At 35.5% G+C, this 25,766-nt stretch overlaps 1 protein-coding gene across 32 annotated transcripts in view; it reads left to right on the top strand.

Moving 5' to 3' along the window:
* Positions 1-25,356, top strand: part of LOC113669987 (octopamine receptor beta-1R) — a 65,630-nt gene extending 40,274 nt beyond the window's left edge. For 2 of the 32 annotated variants that reach the window (XM_089196235.1, XM_089196237.1), the window contains 3 exons: positions 16,331-16,497; positions 21,647-21,801; positions 23,433-25,356. In XM_089196235.1, coding sequence (XP_089052361.1) covers positions 23,688-24,680 — 993 coding nt within the window. In that variant the 5' untranslated portion in view covers positions 16,331-16,497; positions 21,647-21,801; positions 23,433-23,687 and the 3' untranslated portion in view covers positions 24,681-25,356. Of the gene's footprint in view, positions 1-543; positions 628-5,020; positions 5,185-7,450; positions 7,571-10,819; positions 10,912-12,401; positions 12,836-13,482; positions 13,611-13,635; positions 13,655-13,730; positions 13,804-14,356; positions 14,406-14,899; positions 15,626-16,330; positions 16,498-18,647; positions 19,002-21,646; positions 21,802-23,432 lie in introns of those variants that run through there. The other 30 variants (XM_089196221.1, XM_089196222.1, XM_089196223.1 and 27 more) reach the window with 30 other exon arrangements.
* Positions 25,357-25,766: the final 410 nt, after the last annotated feature.

The raw sequence follows: 25,766 nt of genomic DNA, 5'->3' as shown, positions 1-25,766 counted from the left end.
TAAGATGTATATCTCGATAAAAATCTAGTTGAAACAGTTTTTATTAGAGAGCCAGAGGCATTTCTCAGTTAGAAATATAGCCACAAGCAGAACATTGGCTCAAACTTGAAATCACTGAAGGTATTACGCATGTTCGCCTAAAATGTATTTTTAACTCCGTAAACAACATCTAATTTCAGCTCAATTTATATTCGCCCTAATTGACACTCCATTGATCTTTTCATAATGGAGAATGAGTCGGAAAATAGAACAAACAATTCTCAGTTTCAAGGAAAGATAAGAATATTATCTGTCTTTGTAAATGAAATCGGAACATTTTACTCTGAAAATTCAACGCGCGCCCCTTATGTAGCGCTTAATAAAAATTTCAAACCAATTTATAAAAGATAATTGACGAGTTAATTGAATTTTATTTTGGCTACGGCGTCACCGTCTGGTCAGATGATATCAGCCTTTGACGCAGGAAATGTGCGTGTTTGCGCATGCCTTGAAGACATTGTGTGTGACCGATTTATGTGGCCCCCTTGCCTTCATTTCCAATCACAAATTCGCTCGGTCGTCGCTTTAAGAAGTTAAACAAGAGGTTTCTTGGAAGACTTGTCTATTTTGCTTCTCAACTTGTAGTCGGTAAGAAATACTTGTTATTTTCTGGTTTTGAAAGGCAGGTGTATTCAATCACTGAAATTGGTAGCTAACTTGGCAAGTCAAGTAGGTCGGTTTGATATGAGAAGAATAGCTCTCTTTTAATTTATCGATATAAAAATTTCGAAAATCCGTTATACGGCTCTGAAGATAAACCATGGGTGAACCATAGAGAAACTCTATTTGGATCCAAAACTTCGAACTTGAACGTAGTAAATGCAAAAATTAATTTTTTTTACTCTTCTAAAGCAGGGTGTGGTGTTCACAGGATGTTAAAGAAGCGCTGGGTACAATGAAACCTTTCAAATAAAAGCTAAATTAAGGAGCACTTTTTTTTACATTGCTTAAGAAATTCCTCACTTTGCTTAAAGGCTTAGGGTGGTTATTTAAATGAAAGCTATTAAGCAGTGTTGCCATATGGTATTTGATGATGAATCCCAGTCATGCGGTCTTTCAAGTGAAAGCTGCAGAGCAGCAATTTTAATTCCTACTGTTTCTTACCGTGTTCAAGGTGGTTTCAGCTTTTAAATATATAGATGAAACCGAAATATTAGCCGTTCAAAAGAGAGCCAGTGGGTAGTGCTATACTTAAGAGCTGTTTTTATGCTCTTTCAGTCTCTAACGGACCGCCTGTTAACTTTGAAATTGTGGAAAGAGGTGTCACCCCTACTGTGTGCATAAAAACTCTTTGGGAAAAAAAAGCATTGAAAGGACCGTTGAGTGTTTTTTTTTACAGTTGAGTCAGAATTGAAAACATTTTGTTGTGAATAATGATTGGAAGCATTCATGAGTGAAACTGATCAAGCTAATTCCTAAATTTCAAAACAAACTGACCTCTCTATATGCAAATATTGTTGTTTTGTTTTTTTCATGATCATGCCAGCTTTTGCAGAATATTTATAGCCTGATAATGAAAAATCATATTCTATCTGCCCTGGTGGCAAACTCGATTCGGGGTTTTAATTTAAGCAGCACTCAAAAAATTGAGCAAGAGCAAAAATTTTAATTTTTTTCCAAAATTGAAGGCGTTGTGGACACAAGGTGTGAATTTTTTTCGAAAGGAATACTGAGTGCAAGAATATTCTACAGAAATAATAGCTTTCAAATATCCATACTCAGATCACTAAGTCTAATTAGTCACTACTTTTAAGTGATTATGGTTGGAACGCTTCAAAGATACCAGATGTCGCAGAAATCTTTCCCATTTTAAACTTGCAAGGGTCCTTTGATACGAATCTTTTCATTTCCGACGGATTCGCGAAGTTATCGTTTCCTTCTATCGGTTGTAAAAGGTTTAAGCGACTTTGAATTCAAGACATTAATCAAGTGAAAACGAATCGTAAAGATTTTTCAGCTCCTACTGATACCTGGACCATGGCTGAGAATTAACTGAGTCAGTAGTGATAATTTTATACGCGGGAGCTGGAGACAAGAAAAAAAATAACAAACAAAGATACAAACAATCAAAATAACAAACAACTAAACACACCCACAGACTTTTCAAGCAAAAAATATGAAAAACAAAAATTAATTTCCCTGTTTCAAATTAAGTCGAATTTAAAAGTGATTAAAGCAGCCAATAGCTTTGGGGCTGATACCGATGGAAGACACGCAACAACAACATTGAGATGATTATCCGCATTTCCCTTAAAGTGAGTTCATACATTTCCACTGAATACAAGAACCCCAGGGGCTTCCGATGTCGATGTTCTTCTACTACAACGAGGATTCAAACAAAGGGAAAGAAGTACTTTGAGTCCGCCAATCCCCTTTCGTGGTCTCCTTTGAATTACGGAAAGGTTTGAAAGTTAAAATGAATCAATATGTCGCAAAAAACCGGAGATTGAGGTGAAATGCAGTGCAATGAAATATGAATAAACTAATCCACAATCTTTAATTTGAGGATTTTGAATATCTGCAGCTAGTGTTGGATTGAAGTTACCACATTAAGAAATTTTTCGCATTTTCTCAGAATGAGATAGTGTTTTTATTTGATTGTTTGGCGATTAATGTTTAGAGACCTTTTTACTCTTTTTGTAGCCTTTATAATCTAGTGTTCAGATCTCCTCTCTTCTTGGTGATTGAAGCATTGTGTGGCTTTCACTCTGGCGACCAAGCTCTGCGAATCATAGCAAAGCTCTTGATCTTCACTGGAATTTGACATTTTTGGCTTGCATACTTGGTTTACTATACCAAGTTACTATTGGACATCGAATCAAGGATGAAAAAAATGACAAACTGAATTACCAGAGTTACGGTGATTTTGACATAACTTGTTTAGGTAATAGATGAAAAACGACTGAGCTATTTTGACCGTTAATGACGATGGCTCTGGATAGTCACTCAGAGGGAAAACCGCATTTAGCAATATGGCTTGTATATCCAATTAGATGTGTATTTTTTTGGTTGAATTTTTTTTGTATAAGAAAGAATTAATTAAGAGTCCAAATGTTCGTAAAAAAGAAAAAAAATTCAAGACAGGCTAATTTTTTAGAGCGCCCAATTACTCTGTTCATCTTGAAGCAAAATTTAGACGACTGAAGCTAGACTTCAGATGCTGAAACGAAACCATCGTCCATCAAAATGAACTGAGATACTAATATTTTCCATAAGGGCAAGTTTAAAATTTGTTCTGGGAATCATATTGTAAAAGTAATTATAAGTTACTGGATTAGTCTCATAATCTTGCAAAGCTTTTTTAGCTTGCGCGTCAGTATATCTAATTTTTTTTTAAATTTTATTCTTTTTATTACGTTACTTTTAAAATTAACTGGATGTCACAGAAAAAAGAATTTTTTTCCTGTAAAACAGTCTGCCGGTATTACAAGCTGGTGCCTATTTCAATTTTGCGGTTGTAGCTTTGTACACTATGCGTGGGCGACTTTTGGTAATTCCCTTGGTGCGTTTCCATGTGGTTGAAGGTTTCTTAGGAGACTCGCTCTGTTGGTGGTCAAGAATCAGAGCGTTTATATCAAGTCAAGGTTAGGGATGAAAATGGAGCCATTTTTACAGCAAAACACATTAGACTGCCTCATTTATCCATCTGGACGGTCTTCCCATTCAATCTCTTGGGTGGTTTCCGCCATCAAGACCAGACCTCATTTAGATCTTTGTTCATGAACCGTATAAAACCGAACATACTTGACCCAAGAAGGGTAAATAATTTATGTTGTTTACCCTAAGTACTGAAGACAGTGACGTTTTTTAACAGTTTTATCAAGGAGAATGTGATAATTTTCGGTGAGTGAGAGAGCTGAGCTATTTTGGTAAGAAAAATAATCATTTTGCTTCAACCTCTGCTCATTCTTTGCTGGTGAGTTCTTGATTTACATTTTAATTATTGGCTCGCTAGCTTTAATTTCCACTGCGCAGGGAAGAAACCTTATTTTATCAAAAGACAATTTAGCTTTATTTCCTTGACCGAAACGAATTTATTCATAACTAATTTTTTTGGTATTTACAATTGAAAACTATGAATATCTGTTTCGCTTATAAAACTAGATGACCAAAACGAATTTATTCCTTATTTTTTATTTTGGTATTTACAAGTGAAGATTATGCATATCTATTTCGCTTATAAAACAAGATGTAGATAAATTTAGAAATATAGTTTAAGTATTTCGTATAGCACATCTGATTGTACTGTCAAACGTTTTTAGTGCTTTATGAAAAATAATCAGAAAAATATGCATTTTATGGTGACCGAGAAAACTTCATTGTTATCATTTTTGAAAAGCTAGCCTTGTACTTAAGCTTTTATATCAGCAATATGTAAAGTTCCCACGTTGTGTCACCTCCGAAAGTTAAGAATCCTAATTAACATGCGCATACGAAATGCTGTACACTCTTTTTTCTGTGTTATGTAATCACATCGACTAAGATCCTGGGTGAGTTAACTAAAAGAGACTTTCATATCTGATCGATTGCCCGATCGATCTTTCATGGCTGTGTTTTTGTATATAGAATTTTAGGGATGGTAAATGACCATCTTTATCCTCATCAGTCATTCACAGGGCAATTTCAACATTGTTGATTATTTCTGTTTGCAAAACGTTTGTTAGCCCTCGTAGGGGTCCGTGTAGCTCACAAAAAAAATATATTTTCTGTGGCTCAGTGGTAAAGCACCGACGCGGGAATCAGATGTTCTATTTTTGGTTACCAAACGAATGCGTGTTTTTAAAACTGATTCTTCGTTTATCTTTGTTAAAAATAGCGTCTAAACAACTCGTGAAAGAATGAATACTGTCATTTCGTAGCTTTAATGAACATACCCATTGTCTCAGTGAAAACACTGAAGAAAATTGCACCCATCAATCAAACACTGTCCAGGCTGTTCTGCCTTTTTGGAGTTATCATGTCTTTTACGTCTATTCATCAGAGAAATGTTAATTTTTGGCTCATTCATTCACCCGAAGTACCCTACTTCATACAAGCTGTAAATAGCGACAAAGCAGATTTTGTGAGGCACTTCAACAACAGCGAGGGTTTTAGATTCAGGAGAAGGGATTTTCATTGGAATACAGTGACTTTTGCAAAAAGAAGGTGGGAGTAATGTTTTTCATTTTTGTATTTTAATCACAAGTTTGATACATGCTAGACTCGATGCAAAAAGTATACACGAGTTTGGACGGGAGAACATTTTTTGTTTTCATTGTTTCACCTCAACTGGCTGGCTTGAGCTGTAAGAAAATTGTAAGAATCTTGGAATTATAATCTCCCGGAACTCATTTAGTTGGTTGAAAGCGCATAACTTTGACCCAAGCATCTGGTTACTTACAAGATAAAACTAAACTGGTTGGTGATGTTGAAATTAAACAAATGTTTGCATCAAAATGAATTTTATCTCGAGAGGTTTAAGATTATCATTTCGCTTTTGGGGCCAGAAACTCTTTACAATATGTTTCGTCGTTACAGCTTGGTCAATTATCGAAAACGACGAAAGAAAGTTTTAGAATTAATTATTTTAGATGGTCTTAATCCAGCATAAGTTTAATTCTAAAGAGTAGTTATATGTTCCGACAGTAAACTTATCAAAAAATGTACGTTTTCGCATTACTGCTCTTTATTGTCCGTATTAAATAAAACAAAACCTGTTTTGTCATCGTATCTTTTTTATCATGACAAGTATTAATACCTATTGTTACTTCCTCTGTTTTGATCGATACGCTGCATGATATGTAAATAAATTTGGAGAAAAACACGTTTCTTACATTTCATTTAAGTAACGGAGACCAACCAGTGACAAGTTATGATCCAGTCTTTTATTTTTTATGAGACGTTTTTAAGATATCTTAACAGCAACCGACCCGTTTGTGGGTTGGATAATATTTCTGCATCAAAGTTCATATCAATGTTTGCAAATTCTCCAAGTGGGTGGCTAGAAATTCATTTCTTGTTATGCGGAATTAAGCTATTTTAAGTAAAACAAGACAGAAATGGAGAATTTTGAAATGCAAGGTGTTTTACCTTCGTTTCGAAATTTATTGATCTAAATGAATTTTTTTTAGGTTTTATTCTCTATGAAGAGATTCTAAAAGTGAAAGAATTTCTCTTAATAATACTGATCTCGTTATGAAGACTAACAACAACACATGCCTAAACGTCTGAAAAATTTATAAGTTTACATAAATACAATATTTCGTCGTTGGTGCTTTCATGTTTTTGTTATCATTTCGGCCAGCTTTCATCTCAAATGAAGTTTGCCAGAAGATAGGATTTAAGTTCTTTCCATGATAACTTCAAAATGCGTAAAGCCAGAGATGTGGTTGTTCTTCAGAACTGAATTTCAAGTCGCGGCAAAACAGGGCAAAAAAAAAAAAAAAAAAAAAGAAAAAATAAAGTTGTACGAATGTTTCCTTATGTGAACACCGTGTCTCAGGCTTTGAGGTAAATATTGATGATAACATCACTAATCTGAGTTAAAAAAAAATTTCTTCTAGTAGAAGAAATATTTTGACAACCACTCATCGTTTTCAGTTGTAGTTTTCACGACATTGTAAGTTCACTTTACCTCTTGTAGCTTTAATGTTTTTTTAATATAACCCCGAATGAAATTTTTCTTACCAACCCAAGACAAATTGTTTCTTATCATCACGAAACACCAAGAGTAGCTGGTGAAGTTATTACCAGAAAAACAGATGCAAAATAAATACAAACTTACGATATGCTAAATTAGCCATTTATGTTTATTTTCTAAATCGCCTCAGAGTAAATTGAAGAATACGTATCGGGTGAGCTACTTTTTCAAGCAGTGAGAAAACAGCTTAAGAAACAAGATTACTCCTTGGCTGGCACGCAATAGTTTAAATTTTAGTTTTGTAGGGATTCAGCAAGTACACTTTTCTGATTTTGAAGAAGGTACAGTACATCGGAACGAATAACTTTTCACGTTGAGTTTGCTTAATTTTACATCTTTATCTAAATTTGTACCCAAAAGAAACTCCAAGAAAAGAGCCAGATCTCTCAAATTATGAATTTTTCGTTTCGAAAATTATATGTTTTTAGCGAATTGAAGCGTCCTTTCGACTTCCACTGTCTGTCAAAACAATAACAGGCTATTCTTTGAATTCATATGAAACAATTTTGTTGGCATGTTATCTCGTCATTTTAAGGTAAATCATGAACAATTTTACTTTAGGTTCAGTAAAATTAGAGACACTCTTGTGCCTTTAGCTATTAGGTCTTCGACGAAGTCCGGGTGTCAGGCCAAGGGTAATGCCATTGAGGATGCTTTAATAATTAACCAGTGTGATTTAACAATAAGAAGTATGCGGGGTATCTATACCCGTGGATAAACTCGCTAACCAATAATAGCCAAGATCAGTGATAACTACAGTGGCTGATAAACTCAAATAAAGACGTCAAACAAAAGATGTTTTGACTAGTGCAAACAAGTAACAGAGTGGAGACCTTTCAAAAAGATTCGAAGGCAAGTCTTTTTTGTCATTTCTCTATCAGTAATAGAAATGTGGTTTCAAACGCTTTGATTTATGTTGTCTTAGACGAGCGTACGTTTACGCCGTAGCAATACACTGTTGTGAATCTTTTACCAGCGTAGTGGGCATGCAACTTTTTTTGAAATTTTACCTTATCAGTTTCACTTAGATCATGCCTAGAGCAAAGTAAGCCAGTTAGTCAGATTTGACAAAAAGACTCACTGCGGTCCTCACTAACAGAAGGCGGCGAACTAATAATTCAACACAGACTCTAATTTTCTATCGGTCGGAAGCTTTGATAGGAAAGTCGGGCGGATATTTTCGATCTAAAAATTCCAATCCTTTTTGATTTAAATTTCGAGTTTCACCCACTCGAACTTAGCACGAAAGATGTGCTATTTTAAGCCATAGTTGTAATAACGTTTGTCGTCGCGTCTTCATAACCGCATCTCATCTGTAATTTAACAATGCAGTTGTTTTTACTCGAGTGCCGTTTTATAGCGATTATTCACCTCAGATATGTTTTCTAAGCAGTACATAACTCTAACTCGACTATAAGAATTTACCAGTGTTGTCGTTAGATCGGACTGTGACCTCTCTGCGAGAAAACAAGTTTCGTGCTCGTGAAAGAATTTTTCTCAGTTAGTTTGCCTACTTAAGCGACGTAATCAATTCATTATGCTTTATTGATTTTTCACCTTTCTAACTCTTTAAAAACAAAACAATCCTACAATCGTAGAACTATCGCCTATTTTCTAAGATAACCGTATGATTCTTGTACCCCAAATTTCTGGATTAAGTCAGTATCAATTCAAACTCCTCGTGCTCCTTGCAATTAGGAGAAGATTCTCGGTTGTTTTATCTTGTGGGCCTGACTTATTTCAAATTTTCAACGTCTTGTATAATTATACAACGATTATTAAGAAAAGCGGATTTTTAAAAAACAAAAAAATATATTAAAAGAGAAACGGATAAGATTCAGTTTCTTTTGGTGAAGCAAGATAACCAAGATCTGGCGCAAATTATCTCAAACTCAGTTCTTCATTTCGCGGTAAAGAAATCTGTTACGTTGCGTGCATACGTGTACGATAATAAGTAATGATCTTTCGTTTTGTCGCGTCTGAAAATTACGAATAGAGATTAGTATGTGCTTTCGGAATCTTTTTATATTGTATGTTTCTCTTTGATTTATGATTAAAGTCAAGTAAGGTGGGTAGACTTTCGTCCTGATCAGTTGCCTGATCGATCTGCGGTTGCTGAGCTTTGTTTAGCGACTGAGAAAGGTGATAAATTTACCATATTTTTATTATTCATTCATTCACTCGCCACTTTCGGCTTTGCTCATTCTTGTAGTGCGCAGGACGTTTGCCCGAAACAAACTTAAAAATAAGTTGTAAAGCTTTTACGTGCATTTGCGTATCACTGATTTTGCAGGCTTTACGTACATTTCTCCTTCCAGCAAAAGTACCTCGAACCAAGACAGGCACGTGTATTTGGTTTGAAAATGCGGTTGAATCAGACACTTTCCGGAAACCACATAATGAAGAGGAAAATAAATCTCTTTTAATTTTCTAAATTTTCTCTGAGTTTTGACCATGATATTTTTAGGTTGGTGAGACGATTGTGGTTTTCTAGAGCAGTGCACATATTTTTTGAAGCTTTTTCGTTTATTTGTTTATCTCTCTCTCTCTCTCTCTCTTTTTTTTTTAATGTCGCTTTATATTTTTGTTCTAAAAGAAGTTAATAGGTTATTAATATTTCAAGGAAACCTTCTCTACAAGTAATATAATTGCTCGATATAAAGATTCATTTGATGTTCCCAATAGCTCTCCGGCAAAAAAAAATCAATTTTGAAAGATTAAGAATGGACAATTAGAAGACGCAGTTTTCTTTAACTCAGATAGCGAGTCACACCAAAGAAGAATTATTTCCGACGAGCGAGCCTCTGAAACTTCTATGAAGCATCATCCAACTAAGATCTCTTCCGTGCTTCAGTGCCATTTTTCAATTTAACCTTCCCTATGTCTAACAACAAGCAAACTAAAGCTCCTTGACAACCGTACCTACATTGTGGTTTGACTGAGAGCAAGTAACTGCCAAATTCTTTGAGGATTTCGTCAAGAGGCGAATCATTTTGCATGGTTACGGCCAAAGAGTATCAGATGAATTGTACTTGTTTAATCTCCAATTGTATTTTAAGAAATCAGATTTGCTGATCCGATTAATTTGCACAATCTGCTCAAGTTAGACTGAGCCAGAACACAATAAATCGAATGATTCACTTTAATGATAAAAACTATGGAAAGTAGATATGCCTATTAGATTTGCGTCACTTTAAAAGAGGTTTATTACAGTTAAGAATGTCGGTTGGCAAAAAAAATAGTGTCCATAAATGCTTAGTTCTTTCCTTCTTGTCATAACTTGGCAAGTTACCATATTAATGAAATTAGGTTCAAAATTTAAGGTGGTTCTCTGCTTCTGTAAAAATTTTTACTTTAAAAAATGGTAACCGTTTTATTGATAAACATATACACTTTCAGAGCCCACATGACCTGTAGCCTACATAGATGAGAAATTTACAAAATTTAAGGTGGTTCTCTGTTTTTGTAAAAATTTTTACTTTAAAAAAATGGTAACCGTTTTGTTGATAAACAGATACACTTTCACAGAGCCCACATGACCTGTAGCTTACATAGATGAGAAATAGCTGTCCGCTCTTTGTGGCTCAATGACACACTAATCCCACATTTGATAACAACCGAAGGTATTTCTCCGCTCCATAATCTTGATAAAAATCTAAATTTCATGATCTTAAACGCCAACCTAGACGTAAACTCATCAACAAGGCAAGCGTTTAAAACTAATAGAGCAAACCACATTATTTTTGTATACACCACCCTAATGTTACTACAAGTATCAAGTTCCAAAGGCTGTCAATTTAAACATCTGGCGGCCAAGACTACTAAAGAAGGAGGAATGATTACTTAATATGTTTTTAAGATTCATAAACTTTTTCAGGCTTCTGTAGTTGGAAATACCATATTCTTTATCATAAATATATCAGTGGCAGAAATTTCACAATTTCATAAAATATTTGCCAAAATAACGTTTTAGATCATCGTCTATTTAGACTTTCTTGGATCTTTCGACTTCTCTCTTTTGTCAATTATTTTGATCTAATTAATGAGACTTTCTTATGACGTAATGCAAATAACTCGACATTAAAAGATTTTGACATTAGGAGACATTCAGTCAAGACAGCGCAAACAAAGTGAGCTTTATCTTGGCGTCAGTTTCTCCTCGAAAAGATACGGATGTTGACTTTCGTGGTCAGGTAAGAGCATAAAAAGATTTGACATAGAAACTCAAAAGCGCTCTTACTTTTACTACGTTTAGAACTTCAAACGAACTGTTTTGTTTTGCCAGAGGGACGCGTCATTTCGAACCCGTGGTTCCAGTGACTATCAAATGTGGGAGAAAAAAATGTTCGCCAATGAAGAAAGCGTTTTTTGATTAAACAAAAAAGAGAGAGTGATTGCTGAGAATTTTAATTCAAATCCTTACTCAGACGCGGGCCCTCTCTCTCTCTAACGACTTTTTAAGATGCATTTTCTTTAATCTAATCTTTTCGTTTACAATTTTAGAATAGTTTGTACAGTAAAGTTTAAGAGTTACTTCCAGTTGTATAATCAATATTTTCAGTGTGTCGGTTTTCTTCTCTCTCTCTCTTTCGTTAAGGGTTTTTTTCACTACAGTACAGTTAAAACGTCGAGAAGTGTTTTTCTCATTTAGCTGATAATATCAAACATTTTATCACCACAATCGCTTCAAATCAGTGAAAGGAAATTAAGGAACAAGTAAGCGAGACAGAACAACCGCACGTACGCATTTCAACACTCGCAATGGCAAAAGGCGTAAGATTCTCGAATGCGAGAGACGCTCGAATAACGAGTGACTTTAATTCACATGGTGCTCAGTTCTGAGACAAAAACATTCGTGGCCATAAGGGCCTTATTATTTACGTCTTTTTCCGTGTGAAATAAATCAATTATATTCTTAAAAAGTTGTCATGTCATAGAAAGTCAGGTTGCATCAAAGCTGCCGAAGTGTTATTTGAAATATAGTAAGTAACTGAACGAAAGACTCCAGAATACAATCTCATCATTATTTATTGCTGCGGATGACTCCTCGGTCTGAGACAATAGCGACAGCTCTTTCCTATTTTTAACCTTTCAATAAAAGCAAACGCCATTAACATATGGGATTTCAATTTCACGAGCAAACAGAAAGAAAGCAGAGATAAAGTTATCAGCGCTATTGTATTTTTAAATGCTTGCTTGAATGAGATATGTCATTTGTCTGTTGACCAAATGAATAGGGAATAAAAACAGAGTTAATAGAATTTTAGCTTTGTTCTTGGTATTTGAGGCCAAGAAAGATGGAAAGTACACATCAATTTTTCTTCTAGAGTATTCATCCAGAATAAGAAATTACGTAAAAGTCATTAGCACGGAAATCTGACGAAACTAGACGTTTTTATAGAACGAGAATGACAGTCGAAAAAAGAAATATTAAATGACGAAAACTTTAACAGGAGTGTTAACAAAAATGTTCAACTTTAGCTGTTGAAAACACGATTAACCGTTCGTTGGTTGGAGTTGCTTATGAAACAGTACCACATGTCGACCCGTCAAAAAGTATTATCGGCAATGAAATAATTGATTCCTCTTCTTTCCTTCTTTATTCCGTCAAAGTAAACATTTTCAGGGCTATTAAAAGAGAAAACAATACTGGATGTCGGAAGCAACATCAAACCAAAAAAAAGTTATTTTCTCGACAAATAACATTTCAAATGGTCAATCTCTAAAATGTGTTGTCGTGAAGAGGCTGGTTTCTGAAGGGATTTGTGCTGCATGAAAGAGACGTTGGTTGCGTGCACATTGCGTTACATCATTTCTCCTTGGGGTACGGTTTGATATGCCATAGATTTCCTCACCTTGTCGGTGCTGGTTCACATCAGTCGAACCCGGTTCCGTTTTGATAAAAGTCGACCCACGCAGTTTTTCAGTGTAATAACGTTTGCTGTGACCGTTTCGCCCTCGCGCTGAATGTTTATATTTCATGTTTTAGTACAGATGATCGACAACGCAGAGTCCGTTTGCTCACTGGCACTTTCCACTTAAATCAATAAGATCTCTTTCTTCATTCTTCCTCGCTCAAATTGCACGAATCCAACGCAATAGTTTTCTTGCTGAAAGGTAAGGCACACAATGGTGCACTTTCTGTAATTTCCATAAATGATAATTTTCGGTCCGTTGCATGGCACTCGTGGGATTAGGAACACTGTGTGATTCCGACAGGGGTAGCATGAACATATGATCCTTCGATGACTAATTCAAATGCTTCGCCGTTGAGTCATTTCCAATAGAATCGACGGTGGGCCATTAGGATCTCTTCAGGAACATCTTGATTTTTTATTTCTGCTAGAATTTGTGAAGAAATGAAGATAAGTGTTTCCAAACCATCGATCAAAGTGAACTGGGACATGGTGACACCAGAAAACTAGGAAAATGAAATATGCTGATTACTTGCAAAAGACGTTGAACCAATGAATTCTCAAATACATTAATTTTCTCTTTTGGAGTGGACCTCACTATGCGTTTGAATACTTTTTATTTTTCCCTAGCTTTTTATCGTTTATAAAATTTTTCGGAGTTTTCCAGTTAATGTTTGCAAATATTATTAACGTTTAATTCAAATAGATGTCATTGTTTCTTGTGGTTTACTACTCTCTGGGTGTGCCACTCCTATTTTCATTCACAGTCCTTCCGGTGACGTAATCCACAGCGACGTAATTAATGTTTCTAGAAGGTTTTCTTTTGTTTCCAAATAAGACTGGTTGTACATTACTTAGCCAATTAGCGAAGCCACCTAGACCTCTTCGAGTTTACTAAAAACAAAATCGTGCAAAAACGAGGCGAACCAGCCGGTGATTACAAGTTTTTTTCCTTTTTGTTGGCTGTTACATTCACTGTAAGTTGGCCATATCCCAAAATGTCAGTGCGACCTTGGTAGAGGTAAACAGATGAAATAATAAGGGTATTTTTTTTTCATTGGTTAACTGTAGCTGTTATTTTTTCGGTCCGTTTCTAGGTAACAATTGTGGCTTGCAGACATTCACGCTTTGTTGACTTTAGTTCACAAAAACTCAAACCGCATTTCCCAGGTAAGAACAAGGAATAAATTGTCGTTTTCTCTTAGGAAATGACATGTTTTTTTTTGTCAAAAGGGAATAAAAACAAAAATAATAAATTTTTTGGCAAAGGGGCAAAGAATCTCGAGACGCTAAGAGTTCATGGTTTGCGAAAAAAATTGTTGCTTGTTTTACTTCGTCCCTTCCTTTAATGCAGACTTTTAAGGTAAATACTATCCTTATATTGACGGTTGATATGACATTGCATTTGGATGGAATTTTTCAATTAGAGAAGAGAAACCGTTACACTTAGTGATATATATACGCTTCCATGTGTCGTTTCAAGGAAACGAATATTTCTATTCGAGATTCATTTAACTTTACAGGTTTCGTTAGAATATATTATTGATCTATGAATAGATCTACCTTAACAATTCACTAAGCCTGTTATTACGATCAGGTGGCAACCTTACTGTAAACAGGCAGCAAACAAAACACCGGATTAAGAGGCAGCTAGATCTAAAGGTGCAATGGCTGCCAGTTACACAGTGAATATTCTTATTCTAAGTATATACACCCTTTCTAGGAGAAACTACATTTCTGGAGCAACTGCTTGGATAATTTCTTCCGATTCAGTAAGTTGACAAAGCTGATATACTTTCTTTTCTTAATTTCATGTAATTTTTAATTCGTAATAGATCCACTTTATTAGCAAAAGAACTGTTGCCGTAAAACTGCTGTAAAAGCTGAGGCAGATCCAGAAGAAATCTTTAGGTCTTTATTTTTATTGTAAGCCAGCCTGACCAAGTCAATTTCCAAGCGAGATCATCATATTAGGCATATTGAGAGAAAGCTCTAGGTGCTTAGGCAACATATTGGCAATTCCGTTTGGAAAATTTATTTTTATGAAGTAAATTGACCTCTGAAGGCGAAAAAACTGTTTGTAGAGTCCTATTGGGACAAATGAATTGACGATTTTTAATGAATAGCAGTTCTTCCTGCAAGGAAGGAGCGTTGTAAAATGTGTATATGGAAGAACTGGCTGTTTAAGGTTTTCATGGGTAAGTTCGCGTCATATGCATGAGTTTTACATATCCCTTTCCTGAATGTTTCATTCTTCTTCTATCAGGGACAAAATGGAGAAAAACGATAAGAATTTGAGAGGAAAATTTATGCGTTGATAATGCTCCTTTCGTGACTCAAATTGTCAAAACACAGCTGGACTGCTGTCATGAATTTCTTTCTTAAGAAAATATTTGACGAACTCTTTCAACACTGAAACAACCGAGGAGATTGGGCAAACTTTGATATTGAGGCCATGATTTCTAAATGTCCTTAAGACGAAGATTCTTCGTTAAATTTTTAAGATGAACAGAACAAAATGCTTTTATGTCTCTTTTACTGACCGAGAAAATACTATTTTTGTTGCACAGCACGTGAAATATGAAAATTAACGAACCGATACATCATAGAATATGCCAAAACGAATGACACCTTTGTCATGGTGGGTGACTTGCTTGCAGAGTATTGTTAATGGCTTAGCACCTGTTGGTAATTTTTTTCTTTCAATAAAAACAATCGATGACAACTTTCTAGAAAAGTGCGCGTAACTCTTCTTCACAATTATTGTGCTTTGATTCGTTAGGATATTATAGATACTGTTGTTTGTGTTGTTGTTGTTGTTTTTTTTTCGAGATGCTGCTTCTGTTGTCTTTCTTTTTTCAAAAGATATTCGAAGGGAACAGTTACAACACTAATATAATAAGCTAGAAACTAAGGAAGTTGTTCCTTCAGCAATTATATTTTGTAACGAGTGCGTTGTAAAGTGCTTAAAAAATAAAATGGCAACAACGAATTAATGTTTATATCTTGTGCTAGATTACCAGATTGTTCGGCGATTCAGTTGTTATTGCAGCGAGCATGGGGCTTTATTTTTTTCCATGCGAAAGCCAGTTACAAGTTGATATTTTTTAGCTTCCTATACAAGTAAAGAATTCTTCTGTTAAGTCTGGAAGTGACCATATTTTCGTCCAACCCAAAGCAGCTGGAAGTTGTTTTGAGTTGGACGAAATCGTTTATTTCCCGCAGAGAGAATTATTTTGATCAGTGACCACAACGAAATGAAGTTTTGTTAGTTTTGTCTCGCTTGAAGATTTCGAGGTGTTTCGATGAAGAAGCTTTTCAAACTGTACCTGGCCGTCATAATGTTGCTTATTTATGGTGGCCAAGTAAGAAAATACACACCCACTTTAAACTATAGATGTCCTTGCAATGTTCTTCTTTTTTCCCTTTTTCATAATAGTGAAGATTTGTTGTGAGATAATAAAGGTGTGAGAGGCACGTCTTCAAACGAAAACTCGCCAATTGCTTATTTATTCTTGTTTCCATAATTGGAGCTGATTTGGAGAACATTTTGAAAAGGATAACATAAGCTATTGGAACAAACCAGAGCCCCACTGTGCGTTCGAATTTAATGCCAAACATAGATATGCAGCTTGATGTTACAAATTGATGACAGTTGGGTGCTTACCTTACATAAAGTTTTTTTTTCTGATACTAGATAGTTAAATGAGAGGGATTTATGACGCCTCTCGATTTGAGAATGTTCCAACAAAAACAAGCTGGTGACTGAACACTGACCTAAAAGCTGCTGTGAAACTTCGAGGTTTTATCCATTTCCACCCCAAATCCCATGATTGAGTGGAGTGTAAATCTGAGGGCTTAAAGGTAGGATTTTTACCAGTTTTTCTCTTGAAAAATAAAGTTTCAGAAGTGTTTTTCATGCATGGAAAAAGACATCGCAAGAGGGTTTTGCGCTAATTATAGCTAACGTTGATGTAACTACAGAAATATGAATCAATGCAGGATTTTTTCCCACTGCCAATTTCACAATGTTGAACATTCTGCAATTGTGAGTTTGACACTAATGATCGCCAGCAAAATGTGCTAAAGGAAGTCTTGCCGTAAAGTCTTTAATTTTTTAACCTTTGCTATCATACAAGGGTTTATGGCAATCACTGTAATCAATTGCTTCATCACAAGTACAGCTTTTGTCCGTGACTTTATCATTCTAGGTTGTTGTGGAGCTTCAAAAAGCATAGAACCATCCTTTTGGACATTAACTTTTTAATCTTGGGAAAAAAGACTTTTCACCTGTCCATGTTTTTCATGGTGTATATACATTTGTTGTGCTTTTCGCGTCTGCAATTACCATTTATATTAGTACTTTGGTATCAATTTAAAGACGTGAACCTCTTAAGGAGGCTCACTTGAAAAACAATTACAACCAAGAACGACAAAACAAAAACTAATTATCGAAATATTTGAATAACTTTCCAGGGAACTTGATAAAATTTTCTCGATTAGTTGTCTTCACAATCAACAAAAACTCATAACAATGATAGATTAATGAAGATTGTTTTATTTATTTTGTAGTAGTTCAATAAGTTGAAAGGAGCTTATTACCATTACAGTTTTTATTTATTTATTTATTTGTTTATTTTAGCTGCCTTTTAAACTTGTCAAAATTTTGAAGAGCACAATTAGTTTGGATAGATTGTCGAGAAAATGTTCTCAGTCATCTAATTTGAAGTCAACTCAATCGTCTATGAAAGCCATTGTTCAGTGTTTGACAATAAAAGTACAACGACACATTGCGAAGTGTTAAAAAAATTTCAACAGCATTCTTAGCCCAGAACAAAGTAGAAAATTGGCAAGAAATACTGGTTCTCTATATTCGGATAACACTGGAAAAAGACGTATTTATTGCACATGAAGTACCTTTTCTTTAATTTCTCGGGAAAAAAAACTGATTTGCGTATTATTCAACCAATTAAAACTGAGCCTTTTGGACAGTCCAAAAATAAGTTTAACCAATCTTAGAATTCTGAAGTTACTAAACTGATTAGTATCTAGCGAATGTCAGTTAAGGGGGAGGGGACGGGCATGAAAAGTCAAAGGGGAAAATGGGGCCGAAATCGTCTTTCAGGCTGTACTTCTCCTATACTAGAAATGTTCAAATCAATATTGGAGAAAAGGTATAGTTTACTTGAGTTTTCATTTTTCTATGTTATTGTGCGTGCAAGGGCAACTAGAACTTCTCTTAACGACTAGACAACGTTGCGTGCGAAAAGGTGTTAAAAGTGAGGGCCACAAACAAAAATTAATATTTACAAAAATATCTTCAAATTAACAGTGTTAAACTTCAATATTGAATTTTTTGTTTTCTTTTTACCTCAGTCATTTTTGCGGTTATACACCTCGCAATCATGCGATTTGTAATTTATTGCACATGCAGTACCTTTTCTTTGATTTCTCGGGAAAAAAAATTATTTTATCGTTACTCTTGGACACGGAAAAGACACCAATGTCCGCTATCGTCATTTTCCCAGCTTAGGCCGTCTAGCAAGCAGGAGAAGAAAGTGGAAAGAAAAATGTTGTTTTTGTGGGGTTTATACTGAGAATGCACGGGTCATAATTTAGGCTTAATTCTAAATACTAAATTATGTCGATGTTGGTACATTTGGTTTTTTAATTTTTTTTAACTGAATAGACCTGGCGAGCCTTGAGAAAAAAATTAACAGCAGTGTTCGTTACAGGCTTTAATGAAAGAAAGACGCTCTTTGTTGATATGCAAATAATGATCAGTGCATTTTCAAATAATTTAAAAAAATAGTAATAAAATAAAATCCCGCACAGGTAATAAAGGGATAAGTTTAGAGCAATGGCAAAAGCAGGGAAGAAAAGGTTGATTTCGATTGCCTCTTTGAAGTGCTGAGTGCATCTGTCAAACAAGTTGGTTTGTTTTCACTTCCTAAGCGGCAAGAAATTATATCGTTGAATGATTTACAGTGGGCGGTCCTATATTGTTATTGAGTATTCAACTCGGGACGTATACTTCACTCGGCAGGAATTGTTATTTTAATATGGTTTTTCGGCTGCCTGGCTGGGAGAATAAGAAATGTTAGTTCTTTTTCGGCAGAAGAAAAACTCGCGCAGCGAGGCGAAAACACTGGAAACTTGCTGTTTTCGTGTTATTCCTAATCAGCATATTGCTTGAAGTAAGTCATAACGCATAACTCAATATCTCGAAACTGGGTTCGAGTCTTGTACGAAGAGATTTTCTCAAAGCGTGTTAGACTGTATGTCGCATGGACACTAATTTTTCATTCATCAGACTTCATATGTCTGGTCTGTTGTTCGGATAACGTATAAACTGCTGTCAAACTAAGGTAAGTTGTAGGCTCTGTTTCTATTCGTCGGTAAGTAAACCATTCGTTCATAGCTTTGTGGTCATGAGCTTCAAATCGACATCTGATGAATAAAATGAAAGATGTTTATTTTTCTAATTTATAGAGCGAGACAGGGAGTAGAATTATTACCAGAATGTAAGAGTTATAAAACGGAGATTCCAACCTTTTTTAAAGATTTTGTCATAGAAGAAGAATCATATTTCTCCTCAGAAATATGATGGAAGCGACTCTAAGAGCTGAAGAGAATTATAGTTGAGATCGAATACTTCTCCCTTGTTCTTCAATGGTCTTTTCGTGCAATGAGTATTTTTGTTTCATTTGTCTCAGACAGAAAGGACGTCTAGGTAAAATTCGTCAAAATATCGTACATAAGGAAATTAAGAAATTTTCTGCGCTAGTGCTCAACTGATCAAGTTGTTTACACCGATGGATCGAGATCTTTGAGCCAATCAGCGGACGTGTTACCCCGAATCTTGTTGTCATTAAATATATGGTGATTGCGCATACTTTAGTGCACGTCAGTAAGATTTCACGCTTTTCAGAGAAGGTATTTCTCCGAGTAGTAAAGATTCAAACTGGAAATATCCGCTTCGTAGTTTGCGCCGAGGATAGCATTGTCTTAAATCTTTTTCTTTCAACTAGGCAGCGACAGATTTATCACCAATCAGGTATGTGTCGCATCTCGCAAGGTTGTCAGTCGTCCAAATTAAAAACAATGATATTTTAATTCGTGCCCAAAAATCGTGGTATTTTGTACATCAGTTGATATTTTATCTTCACTCAATGTTACTTGCTGGGATTCACATTTTCATCTATATGTGCACAAATTGTTTTTGGAAGAGTTCCTATCGAAGGAATCGTGGAATTATGAAATTTCGTTTCCAGAAATGTTGTGACTGAATTCGTGTGCCCATAGTTTCCCATTGAATGTTTTAAAGTATTTTTCTCAGGATTTATTATTTTCCAACAGAGCGCAGGAATATGTCCTTGAAATTACCCTCCTACGTGTGTTGAAAATTAGAAAAATCTCAATGGCAGCACGACGGCTCAGCCGCCTGTTTGATCGAGTAGGAAATCGGAAGTGTGATAGAGACAGTGAATATAATCTAATTTGAATTGTTATTGTGTGAAAAGCCGCAGGGGGAATCAGGATTTTTGCTAGCATCATCTCCATCCAAAATAATGACTAAGACAAAATAGCGAAAAAGCAAACCTATATGTGTTTTCATTCAGGAATTTAGTGACATTTCGTTATCATTTCCTAATTTATTGTCCATTAAAGTCCTCGAATATGAAGCATGGATAGGTGATAAAACTTGCTCCTACTGAATATATGAATACAATTTATTCAGTTGGGCATCAACTAGTTTAGAAAACTCTTCGCGTCTCTGTTAACGCTTGTAAAGTATAATCAATTACGCGGAGACCAGTGTCTCTCTCATTAAAGTAGTTATCGTAAGCGTCGAATATTTTTGTAAAATCTTCAGAGATGTTGAATTTATCAATAGTTGACAATTTCTGCCAATGATTTTCGCTAGGACAAACAGGAACGCATAATTAAAGCCCCGTTAACGTTATGCCGGATAATTTAAAAACGGAAAAAGCTGTTTACGCGAACGTTTTCGTAACATTCTCAGAGATGATGAGGTTTTGAATAGTTAGCAATCTCTGCCAATGACTTTCGCGAGGATAAACAGCAACACATAAAGTCCCGATTTCGCTAGCCGGATCAATTTCAAACCGGAAAAAGTTGTTTGCAAATGTATTAGACAAAGTCTGCAAGAATCTCATTTTATGATAAAAAACTACTACAATTTTTTTTCCTAATCGCGGAAAGAGAGCGGAAAGTCTTTTATGCATTTGCTGCCGTAAACGGATATTACGGCGTAGTCTAAGTTTGAATGTGCCATAAAAACAGGCAGGTATATTAAGCGTCAAAGATTGTGGAAACACTAATATTCTAAGGTAAAAATGGATTTTAAAAGAGTCATTTGTGCGAGTTTTTCGCGTGATAATCGCTATCAGCCATACTCCAACTTCACCATGATCTTTTTTCTACCGTCCTATAGAATTTACCTGGCATAAATTGCATAATTATTGTTACACGCTCGTTATGGCAATTGGTGTTATCATCAATGAAAGTCTTTGTCTCTTCAAAATGGTTTATGGCTCGTTCGAATAATCAACCATGATCTCTAAACACACATCGAGGCTAAAATATTCCCAAAGAAGAAAGAAGCGCGAGTTAGGTTGTAGATTATAATAATAATTAAAAAGAGAACTGAAAATAGTTAGTTAATAATCATGTGTGTTTTCAATGCACGCATGTACAAATTTCAGAGAGAAGATTATCTTTAAGTAACAACAAAGAGCCGATAGATTCATGTGGAATTATGTGTTACAATAGGTTCAGTGGATGATTTTGATAAGCGGTTGTTTGTATTTGGCACAATGTTTCTTGAGCTGAAAACTAGCCTTGTTATGTACTGAATAACAAATCAATAGAATTTATTGTTTTTAGTCGATGTTGACAACATATAGCGAGATGATCCTCACAGGACTTCTTTGCAAGTCATTGTAATTCACCTATAAAAGAAATACTTTTTACTTGTTATCATCCGCAGGTTGAAATACGATTTATTCAATGAACTTTGTGATCAGATTCCTTCAAGGGAAATAAGGAACCAACGAAGAGTTGCCTTGTTTCCAACGTGCTGCTCATTACTTATTTGTTTATAGCGCCCAATTGGACTCTGGGAGGCACGGATTCGGTTTGCAAGTGAGACCCCTTTTCTTCATTTCTTGTGCACTACTGTATTGCTTGTAAAGTGATTGCGACACAAAGTGTATACGCATGATTGATGTTCATAGTAAGTCATTTCATTAGTTTCTGCACGGCGAGTTTTACTCCATGAGATATTTTTCCACTCTACTTTGCCAATCACAACTAATAATTTGCGTTGTTTCAAATAAACGTAAAGCTAATTCATTAAAGTGAAATTTTTTATATTTGAGCCATCAATCCAAATTTTTTGAGTTGAAAGAGTAAGTTTGTAAAAGTTGGGATTTGTAAATTTTCCTATATTTTCAATTTCAGTTGAATGTAGGTAACTTAACCTGTGGTGTAGACATGATCAGTTCAGGCAGGTTTTGTGCAGGTTTTGTTTTTACCCAGTGAATGACTAAATGAACCATACAAAAAGGGTTGAGGAAGAATTTACCTCCAGTTGCAATTCTATAAAACAAACGATAGTTAACGTTTTGAAGGTGAAGTGTTTGTGTCGGAAAAGAAGGACATAAAATGATACAATTACGATTAAATCAAGTTGCACATAACTATAACATTATCTCGGCGCATGAAATTACTTGATTTTTATCTCCGACCGGAAGAGACGCGAAGCCTTCGCGAAGATTATTGGCTTCGTTTAATCTGTCGCCACGTAATTTATCGAAAACCTTGAAAATTTGAAATTATGCCTGAATTAAACCATTTCATCTAGAAAGAGAGAAGAGAGGGTTTTATTCTCCGATTCATGCAACTTTTGAAGTTCCCAAAATAGATTTAATTCTCTCAAATACATATTTATATGACCATCTCTTTTCTCTTGTTAGAAACGTAATGAAACAATCACTCTTGTTGTGACATTTTGATCATCTTCAAAATTCCAAATTTTCAGTTCTAAAGCAATTGAAACGTTTCTGTTATTTCATTTATTGATTCTCAAAAATGCAGCCCAATTTTTACTGCGTTGATTGAGCTACGACCCTTTCTTGGGAGAGTAATTGGAACTATTGCCAAATTGATTGGAAAGACTCTGACTGTTTTGACTCGTTTCACTGTCTCTAATTAACACCACTGCTGTAATATTGGGCATTTATGGAAGCGAATTCAATAACTACGCAAACCTCGGATTAAATTTCAAAATTAGAGTTGAAACTAACGATCAAATGAGTTCTTTATGAACGTTCAGGGTAAAATTCGCCCCTCTGTTTGTTGTTATTAAAACCTGCCTGCATCATTTTCAGAAAGCATGAAAAATTAATACCTGAACAATCAAAACAAACTGAAGTTTAATCAAACCAACAAATTGAAATTGTCAAGTTTAATTTATATTAGTTTCTAAAATAGCTTGAAAAAAGTTCAGCTGCACATGCTGGAAATTTTAATTTTAATCGTAAATTTTCACTTGGTCTGGTTTCATAACAAAGTATGATTTTTACTTTTATACGCATTTCTTCCTTCCTTTAGAAGCCGTAGCGAGCAGATGATAAACTTAATTCTTATGATTGTTCTTTGGAAAGTAATCTCTACTCAGATAATTCAGTTAAAACCCGGTGTGTTAGAGCTATCTCATTTTTTGGTTTAATTTTGTATTACAATTAACGATGCCGTCTTTGATTTTCTTGTAGACTTTGTGTCTGACGTGTTGAAGTGAACAATGAAGCATCAACAGACTTACGATTAGTCTCCGTCGAAGCAATTTAAACCGACAAGAAGCTGTGCAAATTTAGTTACAAGCCTTACCTTACCAAGGTGTTGATTTTGCCCTTTGTTTGTCAAAAGGATTACCAAGCTGAACTTCGAAAAGCCTTTGACGCGAAAGGTTGGTTTAAGTCGACGTAAAAATTTCCTCATTGTGTCTTTAGATCAAAGAAACTTACGATATGAGCGCCAACAGAAATTCTAGTTTGAATCCACCCGAGAAGTTCGACACCGCCCATATCGCCCTTTCGTGTACATTTGTGGTGTTGATAATTCTTCTAGCTATCGTGGGCAACACGTGTGTCATCCTGGCGTTTAAAAGGTTCCGTCGACTCCGCCGTGTCACAAACTACTTTGTTGTTTCACTGGCCCTAACAGATATTCTGGTAGCTGTGATATCTATGCCAGTCTGGGCAGCTTACATAATATCTGGTCCATCGCTGTTTATACAAAGGCAGTTGATACAAATATTTTGGACCTCGACAGACATCATGGTCAGCGTGGCTTCGATATGGCACTTAACATTTGTTAGTATCGACCGCTACTTATGTATTACGGGACCGCTGTATTACCATACACGTATGACCAGCCAGCGAGCTATATTAACGCTTGGGGCCATATGGTGCTACTCGATCATAGTGGCTTCTTTATCGCCCACTTTCTGGGAGTCGGATCTCTACACTTTGATGATGGTTGTACTGAATTATGCAATCCCTGTCATCATAATTCTCATTGCGTACGTGAATATCTTCAAAACTGCTCGCTATCAGGGAAAGCAAATCGAGTTGACCATCAATGGAAAGGCAAGGCGTTTTTCGATGAGCGCTGAGGTGAAAGCAGCGAAGACGCTAGGAGTGGTGATTGGCGCGTTCATTGTTTGCTGGTCTCCTTTTTTCGCGCTTAACTTAAACTACTACATCTGCCATTGTCCCCCTCCCCCTTTAGTTGTTTCAGTAACCAAGTGGATGCATTTTGGAAATTCCATGCTCAATCCGCTTATCTATGGAGTTATGAACAAGGATTTCAGATTTGCTTTCAAGAGGCTGTTTACAGACCATTTTAAGAAATCTTCTGGGTTCAAAGGCCGCAGCATGGGGACAACTGCAGATCAAAACAGCCATGGAAGTAATGAAGAAGAAGACAAGATTAATTTGCAAAGTGACACAGGACTATAGCTTTATTTACGTCGTTATTGTTTTTTATCGAGTACAACTGTGATTCTGACCATCTTCTACAAAAGATGTACGATATTTTTCACTAATGTTGCCTTCTGGGTTTAGAACACGCTTGGAACCGTTGAGGGGAATTTCATTACAATCGTATAAGTGTACTTTTGAAGTCTCCTAATGGAAAATATGATTAGGCCCTTGAAAAAACAATAGAGTATGCCAAAGAAGCTTTTTATGAAACTCGAGGAAAGAACAAGACCTGGTAGCCATAGCAACGGTTAAGGATGCAACTTGCATTATAAACCGACGTCATACCTTTCAATATACTTTGTAAATATTTTCCCTCCTACAACATGTTAACCAATCTTATTTTAGAGCAGTTGCATTTCAGTATAATTATCAAATAATGGGGCAGAGATATCATAATGTGTTCTCAGTGCTTAATCGATGGCAAGTTGAGTTTACTTGATGTAATCCCAGGCGTCTAATAGCCCATAGATCTTTGTAGTCACTTAATAGCAGGAAAAGTCGTTGATATCAATCAGGGAACCCGACGATTGAGAGAGCTCCCCGGAAATTTTATTAGAACCAGAACATTTTGCCTTCCGTTTTGTTTAGTTTTGTGGGTGCAAAACCATCAATGTAGTCATATTTAGGTAATGAAATAAAACTTTGAGCCATATCAGCGGTGGGTTAGTTTCATGCTCCCCTCTTTTTTGAGCTCTCCTAAATCTGCTGTCACTGACCGGACTGAAGTTTTTTTTACAAGTTTTTAAACTGATAAAACATTGATATTGATGACGTCATCTATCCTGTTCTTTTAAGTATTTTATAAGAACCAATCAAAATGTTTGCAGTATTAACATCCATAGCGGTCCTTTTATTACTTATGTCTATTTAAACTTGAAAGGCAAACGTTGAGGTAATTTTTATTATAGCTTCGTTACCAAGTTTACTAGAAATATAATTGAATTTAACAGGTACACTTACCTCACAGAACTAAATTTAGATTTATCTCGGAAAAGTGAATAATTAACTTTTTGCTTTGTGATGAATTTGTAATTTGTAAGTGTATCTGGAAGTCAAGCGATT

This window comes from Pocillopora damicornis, chromosome 2, assembly GCF_964200805.1.
Source record: "Pocillopora damicornis chromosome 2, jaPocDami1.2, whole genome shotgun sequence".
In the NCBI taxonomy this organism is placed as follows: Eukaryota; Metazoa; Cnidaria; class Anthozoa; order Scleractinia; family Pocilloporidae; genus Pocillopora; species Pocillopora damicornis.
The sequence above is the reverse complement of the archived record's forward strand: the minus strand, read 5'-3'. Positions and strand labels throughout refer to the sequence as shown.